This window comes from Helicoverpa armigera, chromosome 24 (assembly GCF_030705265.1).
Source record: "Helicoverpa armigera isolate CAAS_96S chromosome 24, ASM3070526v1, whole genome shotgun sequence".
Lineage (NCBI taxonomy): Eukaryota > Metazoa > Arthropoda > Insecta > Lepidoptera > Noctuidae > Helicoverpa > Helicoverpa armigera.
The window spans coordinates 607,718-620,749 of NC_087143.1; the positions used below are offsets into that span (position 1 = coordinate 607,718).

Genomic DNA, 13,032 nt, shown 5'->3' on the forward strand with positions numbered 1-13,032 from the left:
GTTATATAGGATTAAATAAAGTGTTATTTAAAATATATTTTGTGAAAATGTAATTTTGATCATTAGAATGGCTAAAACTCGAGAATGGCTGGACCGATCTGATTTTTTTTTTGTTTTAAAATATTTGTAGAGGTCCTGTACAGACAGTTTATGTGATAAATAAATAAATACATATATAGTAAATAACATCATATTCTTACCTGATGATGAACCGGATGATGGTAAGTATCGGCGGGCGGCTGCGGCTCGGCCGGCGCCGCCACCGCGCCCGACACCGGCGACTGCCGGCTCACTGAACTTATTTGCTGTTTGAACAGATATACAAGTTGTAATATTTACTTTATTATAAGTTAAGAACGCATAAGTACAACAAAACTTGATATTTAGGAATCATGGAGAACAAGATGACTAGCGGAAGTGCCATAACCGAAAATCGCCTAAGAAAGCAGCGCGTAAAAATGCGGGGGACGAGGTTCGTTGTTGTTTTCGCCTTATACGCCTTAGGACCCGAACATTGTTTGTAATACATATCATAATCGATATGAAAATCGTTGACAAATGTTTCGAACAATCGTTAGTTCACTCATTACTGATCATTTCGGTCATGCCCACGGGGGGCCTTTGACCCGAAAAGAAGACCCCTGACCTAACTGTATTATGGCATCTCCGCTCATCTTTCCTTACTCCGTGGTTGGTATGATCTTGATAAACATGTATGTGCAATGCGATAGAAAGGAAACCACCAGTGTAAAAATGAAAACGTGGACAAATAACCACACATATTGGGTGCATTTATATAATTTTGTACAGTGTATAGGTGAAACATTTTGTACATGAAACATGGTACATACAGAAAAACACCATAATATATGAGGAATTTTACATTTATACGCTTGCCAAGTCTCGATAAGTATCCAAAAATTTGCGTGAAAGCGGAATATTCGGCTAGCGAAGCTTGCAAACTGTGTCAATTTATTTATTAAAAAAAAAACATTTTTTTTGTGAAGTCGGTGCAAAAAAGGATAAAAAGAAAGACACTTCTTGAAGTTTTGTCTTAAAAATTGTTGGTAATTCTTGGAAAGCATGTAAACCAGCATACGGTGTAGGTGGGGATAGCATAGGTACGTGTAGGTGGGGACAGCATAGGTACGTGTAGGTGGGGACAGCATAGGTACGTGTAGGTGGGGATAGCATAGGGACGTGTAGGTGGGGATAGCATAGGTACGTGTAGGTGGGGACAGCATAGGTACGTGTAGGTGGGGATAGCATAGGTACGTGTAGGTGGGGATAGCATAGGTACGTGTAGGTGGGGATAGCATAGTTACGTGTGGGTGGGGATAGCATAGGTACGTGTAGGTGGGGATAGCATAGGTACGTGTAGGTGGGCATAGCATAGTTACGTGTGGATGGGGATAGCATAGGTACGTGTAGGTGGGGATAGCATAGGTACGTGTAGATGGGATAGCCGTGTAGGTGGGGATAGCATAGGTACGTGTAGGTGGGGATGTGTGTGTAGACCGGTACTCACGTCCATGTGAGTGGTGGGGATGCGCGGGTATGTGCGCGGAGTTGTGGTACGTGTAGGTGGGGATAGCATAGGTACGTGTAGGTGGGGATGTGCTCGTGTGTAGACCAGTAGTGTGGGTACTCACGTCCCGTAGCGGGTGGTGGGGATGCGCGGGTATGTGCGCGGAGTTGTGGTACGTGTAGGTGGGGATGTGCGCCTCCAGCGGACCGTTGGCCTCCGTCGCCTCCCACTCCTGTCACGGATATTCTCGTTTTTGCATTTTTTTTTACTTATAATATCGTTTAGGTAGGCGATTTTTGAACTCCAAATACAGAAATGCTTTGACACTGCCAAGTTATTTATCAATTCGTCACTATATAAAATTATATGCGAAAGTGAGCCAGATTCAAAGATCGCTTACATGGCGATATATTTTTTTAGGTTATGGACTCCAGAAAGATTATTTTCAAAAAAGATAAACATTAATTTACGTTAGTATATTAAGAACAATATTTAGAACTGATTCAAGACCAAGATTAAGAAAACTTATTTGGAAGTTTTAATTGAATTTACATCTTTATAAGATATTACAAATGGTTTATCTCTTTCAGTTTAGTACGTTAGCATACGCGATGAGAAATACTTACTTTAACTTCCGTATTCTGAACGTAATTATGGGACAGAAAATATTGATTAGCAGTGTGTTACATAGACATTGTTATAGATATAGAAAAGCATGGGTTAAAGCACTTTAGTGGCAAGAATGAAGTAATTTCCATCCCAGGAGTGATGATCGCTATGTATGGATCCACCTTTATATAGGGTGTTTGGTAATTAGTGACCGGTACTTGGAACACGTGATTCTACTCGTGATTACCAAAAAACATTTCCCAATAGTTTTATCACAATAGCAAAACAAGCACAAATTTTAAAATTTGAAACAGCTGTTACGTTAACGTGATAAATCTAAAGAGGTAAATAAAAAATGTTTTTTTTTTTTTTGGAAAAGTTGTTCCTAATCATGGGTAGAATCACGTATTCAAGTGTTGGTTACTAATTAACATCACCCTTAACCTACCTAAAAGCTGTTGATTTGCATTTGTGCTAAAGGACGATGGGCGTTTTGGTACCCCGTCCAACAGTGTTGATTTTAGTACCATTGCGTAGGTCTTGGCAAGGCAAAAAATGTTTACTATGACGACTAGTCCCAAATCCTTGTCCGTTTCGCGTAACATCGACTAATAGAATGTGTAATGTTCATAAGTCATCAACGTAGATGTAGTTCTTAAATCCAACTGTATTGAATAAAAACTGGTAAAGTACCAAAAAAACAGGAATTTGGTCTTCTTTAAATGTTTGCCTGCCGACTGCTTTAAAAAAAGACTGTGCAAACCTTTGCAGTTCACGCAGAACTAGCTTATGTATTTGATGAAAGTCTTTCAGTATTAACAATCAATTAAGGTTGAAAAGTCAGGAGACGATGTTAACATAGTGCATATTACGACTTAATCTTGCTCCTCAAGAGGTGCTGAGATAATGATGAATTTCTTCCTAAAAAAAGATGAATAGAAATGTTTTGAACTTTTGTCAAATCAGATGATGATTGTGTTTCCGTAGTATGACTCCATAGACGATTACAACCTTTAGATTATAATAGAGTGTATCTCAAACAATGTAAGATGTCTATTAACTGAGTTTAAAATTATTACACTGACGACATAAGCCTCTTAATGAATTTGCATATATGGATGACATACATGTTTCTATGTCGATTCAATTTTTATCATTACTCGGATCGGACAGCTAATTGAGGCAAGCCCCATAGTTTTTATTATTCTTCACGTAAATACTTTCTAATGATATATCATGAGTTACTGTTGGAGCGGGTACCAAATCCCATACAAAGTGCCCATTGTCCTTTCAGGACGTTGTTATAAAATATCAAAAATATGTAAATCAATTGAAAGTACGGTAAACGGAAAATAGCTGATATGTGCTGCTTTTTTGTTCTTGTAAATTAATTTTCAATTTTATGAATGATCGTTGCGTAATTACGTCCTTGAATTTGGCAGGAATTTCAACAGCTTGTATATGGGGGGATTTCAAGTGACATATATTATTTACAGGAACCCTTAAACCCGGCAGTGTGTTAGCATACAGCTCGCATGCTATATGTATGTGACATAGTTACCTGAGTGGGCGGCGCGTCGGGCGCGGCGTCGGCGGGCTGCGCGGCGGAGCTGGGCGTGAACACCTGCAACACCTGGCGCATTACGTCTCCACACTGACACACTGCCCACACCGACACACACAACCATCATCATCATCAGCCTATCGCAGTCCACTGCTGGACATAGGCCTCTCCAAGTGCACGCCTCTGAGATCGATTTTCGGCTTCTCGCATCCAGCTCCATCTCCACACACAACCATCGACATCAACATAAATCCTACCCTTATAATATACTAGCGACCCGCCCCGGCTTCGCATGGGATATCAGTATTTCCCCACTATTTAATGTATATTATTATATATATAAATCTTCCTCTTTAATCACTCTATCTATTGAAAAAAACCGCATGAAAATCCGTTGCGTAGTTTTGAAGATTTAAGCGTACAAAGGGACAGAAAAAGCGACTTTGTTTTATACTATGTAGTGAAGTTATTTGGGACGGCAGCAGAGTATGTTTTCTTCTTACATATTCTTCTATCTGCCGCCATCTCACTAACATTTTTTATTTTTTAGCCATATTGACTCAACTATGTTGGGGTCGACTTTCAGTCAAACCATATACGGAGTTCCAATGTTTTACATAAACTGCTGATCTGACCCAGTTAAACGGGATATCCAATACCTCTTGATAAGACTTTCTGTCTTCTGACCGCTCAAAATGTTCAAATGACTACCAACAGGACCTACCCAAAGTCATGACATAGTCAAGCCTTACTTAACCTCATGATCAATCAATCCGCTCGGCTGTAAAACCTCAAAATCATTTGTTTTTATTCTTAGTCTTATTCTTTATTGCACCCTTATCATAAATACATATATACAAAGAATCAAGACAGTTTTTGTACAACGGCGAGCTTAACCCAGAATTGGGTTCTCTTACAGCCAACCTTGAAGCCATAGAGAGATTCGATAGATTATATGGAAAAATGCATCTTTTTCTTTGAGAGGTTATAAAATGGCTTTACCTATATAATTATGCTGGTACTCACCTTGGTGTCTGATAGAGATCCGGACCACTCCTCGTTGTCCCAGTCTTCTGTGGTGGGGAATGTGTCGACGATGTTGTTGCTGCCGCCTGTAAGCACAGATTGAGTTATACCTACTTCAAGTTCAAACCATGCGTTTTGTAGCAGTGTTGGTAATGATTTCTAAGATTAAACGATAATGTCGTGGACGTTTCATTTGATCATATATGCTCGAAGTGTACGGGTTGTGGCTAGGGTTGCCAACTATACTGTTTTTCACTAAATTATACTTTTTACTGTTTAACAAAAAAAAAGTATACAAAATACTGTTTTCAGCATCAAAATGCAGACACATTAGACGCTCGAAAAAATATATATTTAAAAATAATAAATAAATACTGTTTGTTTTGCTAAAATACTGTTTAATAATCTTCATAGACCTGAATATACTTTATTTCTTGTAAAAAAAGTTGGCAACCCTAGTTGTGGCGATTCCATATGCTAATAATCGTGCGACTTGTCTCTACTGCGGTAGGTCGTTGGAGAAGACGACGCGCACAGAGCACCGCCAACGCTCCAGAGGCCCCCTTCACTATCTGCCCGAGACTCGCGACCCTGACGCGTTGCACGTCAACATACCTGTGCAGGAGTGCGGGCCCGAGCACGACACCAGTGCCCCGCTGCGGATTTATCTGGATCTACACGTTCTTGTGTATACTCGCAGGGACAAGCTGAATAGGGACTGTACCTGTGCCTGCGCAAATGCTTGTGCACTACAATATGTAATGCGCAGTTGGCTGATCTCCTTATATGAAAACAGCCGCCGTAGCCGATATTCGGCCAGGAGGGCATCGCCCCGCCACCCGCCCTCGCCCCGCTCGCCGCGCCGCCCTGCACACTCACCTCCGGGCTGCGTGTGGTCCCAGCAGGCGCGCTCGGGCGCGGGCGACGGGCGCCGCCGCCCGCCCCCGCGCGCCGCCCGCCCGCGCGTGCCGCCGCGCCCGCGCCACCCGCCCTCGCCCGCTCGCCGCGCTCGCCGCCCCGCTCGCCTGACCCGCGACCTGGGAACAACATGGATATCATTAGCATGTATCAACAGCTAGACTCCCTTCAAACTGCAGTTACACGACTCAAATCCAGCACAAATATTGTGATAACAATCAAATACTTACGTGGCCTGGGTCCAGAGCGACTGCGCGGGTCCCGTGGTGGGTCTAGTTCACCGTTGCCAGCGGGGGCTGGTGGCTTCTTTTTCTTTTTCTCGCTGGTTCGCCACTCGCCCTGAAAACAAAACACTCTATTTCAATACCAACGTAGCTTTAGGTTGCCTACTTCTACCTCTCTCAGTTATTTAACTGTCTCGTTGGTCTAACTGTCACAAGTGCGGCTGCTGAGCACGAGGTCTCGGGCTCGATTCCCGAGTCGGGCCGAAATAGCTTTGTGGGTTTTAGAAGACTTTCACAAAACAGCCCGGAGCCTGGAAGTTGGTGATTCATACACCCGTGCATCGGAGAGCACGTAAATGTCGGTCCTGCGGCTGATCTCTATCCGGTGGTGTCGGATTGCCGTCCCATCGGGCTATGAGAGTGAAGAAACACTGAGTGCTCCTGTGTCTGTGCAAATGCTTGTGCTCTATAAATATGTCCTGCGCAGTGAGCTGAGAACATCCGCCGTAGCCGATAATCGGCTAGGCAGACATCATAGATGTATGTACCTGTATCCGCTGGCTCTCCTCCAGCAGCAGGTTGCAGGCGGCGACCATGTCGTTGTCGGAGTCGTGCAGCGCCGAGCACACCTCCTCCTCGGTGCGGCACGTCATCTCCATCAACTCCAGCACCTGGAGACCACAACTCACTCTAGTACTATGTATGCACACATTTATTAATGGGAAATCATCAAATGATCTTTCCCCCTGTGAGTGCAACGTGAGAGTGTCAGAATCTTGCTGACTAAAACCGATCATATTTCTTCTTAAGCCCTTTATGTAAAAAGCAGCGGCAGCGGTTTCGAACAATACCGTAGCCAGGCAGGCTACGGCAGGATGTAAAACATCTTATATATAAATTCAAAAAAGAACACCTTAAAAATGTGATTGGACGATCTCGAGAAAATTCTCGTTTCGGCGCTGAACGCAGGCTGCTTAAAACCTGTCATTTAGGTAAAATAGAACACCAGGAAGTTTATGTCAAACCTAGGTCAGCTGATTGCCACAAATAGTCTGGAATGCCAGTATTCAGTAGCAGATACCATTTTACAAGATTAAACAATTTAATCGAACCAAAACTAACCTACTTAAGCACACCTCTACTCTAATGTCAACAGGACTTTATTAGAAGCAGCATATTACCTTAAAACGATGACGTCATAACCAGTCTTGCTACTAACAAGCACTCGACTTGCATCCCACCGAAACAGCTGTTACATTGTAAGCCTTTGTTTCTTAACCGAGTGAACGGAAGTGGATGTATGAGTACTTGTAATTTTCCTGTTACCTTACATTGTTGCTTGTCAATGGGTGAGATTATTATCTCATAGTATTGTGAATATAACATGATAAGTACAAGTCATACTGCAGGGCGATATTGCTACATGAGATTGTTGGTAGCAAGTTTCGCACGATCACAGTAAATTATCGATAAATATTTGCCCTAATAATTGCCCCTTCATCCTCCGAGCCTTTTTCCAACTATTTATTTTGGGGTCGACTTCCAGTCTCACCGGATGTTGCTGAGTACCAGCGCTTTAAAGCGCTTCAAGGAGCGACTGCCCTATCTGACCTCCTCAGTCCTCAACCCAATTATCAAGGCAACTCAATATCCCTTGGTTAGACTGGTGTCAGACTTACTAATAATTGCCCTTTGAGGTGAAGATTTCCCATCAAATCGAAAGAAAGAAAGAGGGGAAAACAGATCATGGCTTAAACTGGTAGCGGGAAATTCAAAATAAAATGGTTTATTGATGTTTTACCTAAGTTACATGTGGTCAAAGTAATTTTTGATATGTTTGTTTTACTTCGAAAGTTCCTACTCGTCATAATTAATTCGCTTTAGTGCCCGAACGCAGTTGCAACTCTCAACAGTAAAAGTGACGAGAACTGAACACCGTTAGCTGGCTAGACTTTCCCACGCTACGAATGGTAAACGCATATCAAATCTATAAGTTGTGTGAAGTAAAACTCTTTATGGAAAGCTGATTATATCTTTTGTATAGTCTTTAGCATATACGGTTTTTATGGTCACCATGCGATTGCTGTGTATAGAAAAGTTGTAAGTAATTTAATGAAATTAAGGATAGATGAGCCCTAAAAACTAGAACTATAGAACTAATTGAAAACATAGCTGTAATTTTGACTGATGTCATTTAGAAAAAAAATGCAACATTTTACCTTGCTGCTACTTTTTCAGTATGGAACTCTTTATCCCTGTACCACAAACTGTATTTCCAACAAATTGTACAGGATAACTTAAAAATGCAAGTGAAATTCGTTGCGTAAACTTGTTAGCGAAGTTTTTCTTGCTTTTGCAATAACTTTTCTTGGTTTTAGTCCTTTGTGAATTTGAGGGATGTAGAGTATAAATAGGACCCTTTTAAGAGTAAAAGGTACATTGGGTGGTTATGTAAGGTGACTCTGAACAAAGTGGCACATGGAGGCGTTCTCAATATGGTACGCAGTAATTTATTTATATCAATGATTTTTTGCTTCCATTCTTTATTCGAGACTTCTTACATCGAGTGAAGGCGAAAATAAGTATGTTATTTTTAGCTTTACATTCTACCTTTTGGAGTATTACGAGTTTTCTCATCTAATTTTAGGTTTCACTTGGTCTTATTATACAGCCAAAAATAATGTATGCGATTGCGAAATCCTAATAAGTCTTAGCTAATTGACAGGCCTGTCAACACATGTTATCGCGGTTCACACAAACATCCGTCGTAATTTTCAACAAATGCCTACTTGCAGAGTTAAGCTTTATCTTAACTACTTCCGTCCATTCCCTTACTAAGCATTTTAAGACCTACATACTTGTTACATATGTTATATTGTATGTAGTTCAAGATTTTTTATCGTTTTGACATTGGAACTAAAGTCCGCCTGCATTGCCTAAGGTCCTGGGCTCGATTCCCGGTTCGGTCGACATTTGTGTGATGAGCATGCTTGTTGGCCGTGGTCTGGGTTTTATAATATGTATGTATGTAGCTATACGTAGTTTATCAGTTGTATTAGCACCCATAACACAAGTTAATTAATAACTTACCATGGGGCTAACCGACCGTGTGTAAAAAGTGCCTCGACATTACATTGTAAGTACCTATGTATCAATAATAGATAAGTATGTAACTACAGAATCGATGAATATGATTGACAGTAAAAAGTACACCAAACAACCCACCAAACACATTGTTTTCATTTCATTATCCTGGCATAAAGGTAAAGCTACTTTGACCTAGTACGTTCGTTTACCTTAATTTTTTTAATATTCCTTGTGTATTTTAGTTTAGACGTTAAAGAAAACTGAAAAAAATACTCGAATGAAAATTCCTGTACAAATTATGTCAGCTATTAGTAAAAGTATGCGTAACTCACCATTCTTCGAACGTCAGACGCGTCATCGCTTTTACGATCGATCATGTGTGCCATCCGGAGCTGTTCTGTAGTAGCCTGAGGACAAATAAACAAAATATTCTTATCAGTATTTTTTTATTATTGAACTAATTTCCAGGAGTGTGGGGAATGTATTTATTTACGAAAAAAAAGACACTTCTTATTAGATACTCTAGGACCTATAGTTTTAGACTTTTCTTCCTCTGATTTATTTGATAGTCATTAAAGTGATAGGACATGTAGTTTTTTCATGCTATGGTGAACCTTGGGAAAATAACATTACGTTTGCATACATCATAGGGATAGATTATCCACAATAAGGTTTGCCTATATTTCGCCATGCCAATTAAGTTATTTATGTAAAGCCACATTTAAGGCTCTTTTGGTTGGTTGACAGAAATGGTTTTTACATGACACATGGAAAGTCTATAAAACCTAAACTCGTGCTTACCCCCTGAAGGAATATAGACCTTCTATTATGTGACAAATAATATGTCAATATGACCACTACTTATGAGTTAATACCGGCGTATATTATCACTTGCTAAAACAAGTCGGCAATACAGTTGTATTACTCGCGCGCTACCCACGTCCTTCCCGTAACTTGTAGGGATGTCACAAGGGATTTTCTACCACGCCATGTAGAATGTGTTACAAATTAAAAAAGAAAACGTTGCCATGTTCAGGAAATAACAAGAGACATTTATGTTTTGTTGGATACTATCCAGCAAAAGCATAAATCGCTCTCATTGCGCCATTTCTTCTTAACAGAAAAACCGTGCCCTTGAAAAATAGCGCTTTTAGGGTCTGCATCTTTACTCTTTTTACCCGACTGCGAATTAAGGCATGCGTTGTGCTTATTAACTGATTACGTTTGGCCGAAGGACGTTACAGAATAATCCCAATACCACTAAAGACTATTATTTTCTATTGAATATATTTAACTCTGCTGACTTCTCTGCGATCCATACCCCATTATGTATATCGGTATCTACAAGTTTATCACTCTCCGGAAACGATAAAACCATCGTGCCAGCCCTAGCCGCACCCCCATTTCACCGGGCCGGTAGGAACCGGTATCACGTTCTCATTATTTCGCAAACAAATAATACGCGAGCAATTATAGAAAGCTTAACAAACAACACCAATATTGCTTGTGGTTTCATTGATTTTGCTGTGTATTTATTCCCATTTACTTGCATATTTTTTGTTTCATATTCCGCGTAGGTATATCATTATCAAACCAAGATTTATCATCCTATCTCGCTCATAGCAAGTCATGTTTAATTTTGATGACAGTCCAAATTAGACAACATACAAGCACTCCATAATTTTACCCAACTGTACCACGCAATGGTGTGTTAGAAACAATACAAAAGAAATCTTGGTCGTATTATTCCAATAAAACACTCAAAGGATCAAGTACAAAAAAATCGGCGGTTAAACTCGCAATTTAACAAGAATTAGAAAGAACCGGCTGCCTAAACTGACGTGCAATGTCAATGACACGCCGGAGGTCACACGCCAAGGTCGCGCGGTGTTATTGTCGTATCTATGATTGTCTAACGACCGATCCCAATATTCGATCCATCTTTTGTTAAACTTACTAGAGATAGCTATTTTGACAGTATACCCGTACAAGTAACGTCAAATTCCTATCTCTAGTAAGTTAAACAATCTGATAGATAGGATTTTGGGAATGAACGTTATCTCTTGCAGTTGCGATAAAAAGACGGTTATAATGCTAATTTATTGCAAGAGCCATGTTTACGGTTTTTGTTTAGGGTAAAATTAAGTAGCACGTATGACCTCACGATTCTAATAAGATATTCAACGCACTAAAGGTTATATCGATTTGCATTTATGTGCGATTAAGTCAGGAAAAAGCGGCTGTCCGCCAATATCCGGTAAGATATACTTCGTAAGGCAAATTGTTCTATTCTAGCACCTAAGAATATGATTAAAACAAAAAATAAGACAACAAACAACACAAGTTATTTATTGACATCAGAATGATCGGGGAAGTCCCTGAGTCACTGTTTGCATATCGTTCAATTGTTTTTATATCCATAAAGATACCAATAATGTTTGCCTAGTCCGAAAAGCTTCGGACTTTCCCAATTACTGGGATACATTTTGCCCGAGTGCTTTATTGGCTATAAATATTTACTTAAATATTTTGTTTTTCTATTTAGACCATTTGCACCGCCTCGCACCAAAAATTGGTATGGGCAGGAAAGTAAAGATGAATCGGAAACAGTAGCATCAGGCTCGACCTGAGAAACTATCGCATACAGAAACGTTAAATAATTTTAAATACAGCTGAAACTTCATTTTATTTAACACAAATTGCTGTGCCAAAAATACTTTCACAACTTAAAAGTTTTCGAGGTATATGCCATAGACTTAAGGTTGATTGATTTTAGCAACGTTGAAGTTGTTTTTGAGGTATGTTGGATAGACTAAAGTATTAATTACCTGTGGTTTAACCTTCTCCTTGGTCTGGGTTTTGTCTGTGCTCTTCCGAGTGTCCTGTGCATGCTTGCCGTCTTTAGCGCCCCCCTTCGCACCACCCTTGGTGGCGCGCGCACCCAAACTCATCTTTAAACTATATACGTTATATTTACAGCCTCTATTTACAAGCAGCTGAAACAAATAAAATATAACATCATTAGAAAACACTTGAAAGTATAAGAAAACCTCCGTCTTGGTAAACATATCAAGGTCTTTAAATATAAGGATTAAAGTTTACTTTCTCTCTAGATTTTGCAGAAACTTCAGCTTACGTGACTATTCATTTAAAAATTATCAACGTAAGCTTCAGCTTCAGCTATCAGTGCACGCTTAAGTTATTTCGTCAACTTTTATACACTGGATATAAAATATTTACATAAGTATAAATCCCCGAATGGTGCGTCAAAAGATGAGCTGTTGCTTTTTAGTTCCTGCTGTTATTTCTATATAAGCAGACGCAATCCAAATCCTGCATAACTGTCTAATGAAGAATAACACAAAATATAAAATAAACAACATCTATTTTAACAGGAAAGTCTGCCTATCAATCAATTTCTTGTCAAATCCGCACGAAACTCTCCCGGGTCGACGACGCAATGAGGAAAATTAGCAAATAAGACCTCATTTTCGTAGATTATGCAATACCCTTGAAGGGAAGTGCCGTAAGGTTTCTGCGATTGCCATATATAAATAGAAAATACCCTTATTCTCAAGGTAAAAGGGCTTTGAACCAAAAATATATTTGGGAATGACGTACTAAGTGGTTATAAGAGGCTCGAAATGCCTATTGTCAGGTATCCACTTGAAGAACGATGTTACATACAAATATGAGATGTCTGAAGGCTTTTTCCTTATTCTTGGAGTTTTTCCAAATCGTGTAGAACATAAACTGCTAGACATATTCGAGCTTGTAGACAGGCTTCTAGGATACGTTATTAGTAAATGCTGAAGAGAAAAAGAAGGGGTAGTTTCTTGCAGTTCAGAAAATGACTCCCATAAAATCAATACGATGAATGGTTCCACAGAAGGAACTTGATCAACATCGATAGAGCCACAACGGACATAAAACTGAAATTAAAAATGTCACAAGGACAAGTAAGCCTTCGGGGAAAAGTAAATACGTCATTACTATTCATTTAAAAATAGTATCCGACACAAGAGTTACCGAACCATCTACAAAAATAAGTTTAATGGAATTACTTTCCCTAAGGA

At 39.8% G+C, this 13,032-nt stretch overlaps 1 protein-coding gene across 1 annotated transcript in view; it reads right to left on the reverse strand.

Moving 5' to 3' along the window:
* The window catches only part of LOC135118650 (protein lingerer-like), a 43,961-nt gene that overhangs the window by 25,574 nt on the left and 5,355 nt on the right, over positions 1-13,032 (reverse strand). Inside the window, exons 2-11 of the mRNA XM_064041217.1 lie at positions 11,785-11,952; positions 9,289-9,363; positions 6,418-6,540; positions 5,876-5,984; positions 5,567-5,764; positions 4,728-4,813; positions 3,699-3,770; positions 2,155-2,169; positions 1,653-1,760; positions 201-305 (exon numbers count right to left, since the gene is read on the reverse strand). Coding sequence (XP_063897287.1) covers positions 201-305; positions 1,653-1,760; positions 2,155-2,169; positions 3,699-3,770; positions 4,728-4,813; positions 5,567-5,764; positions 5,876-5,984; positions 6,418-6,540; positions 9,289-9,363; positions 11,785-11,907 — 1,014 coding nt within the window. The 5' untranslated portion in view covers positions 11,908-11,952. The remainder of the gene's footprint in view (positions 1-200; positions 306-1,652; positions 1,761-2,154; positions 2,170-3,698; positions 3,771-4,727; positions 4,814-5,566; positions 5,765-5,875; positions 5,985-6,417; positions 6,541-9,288; positions 9,364-11,784; positions 11,953-13,032) is intronic.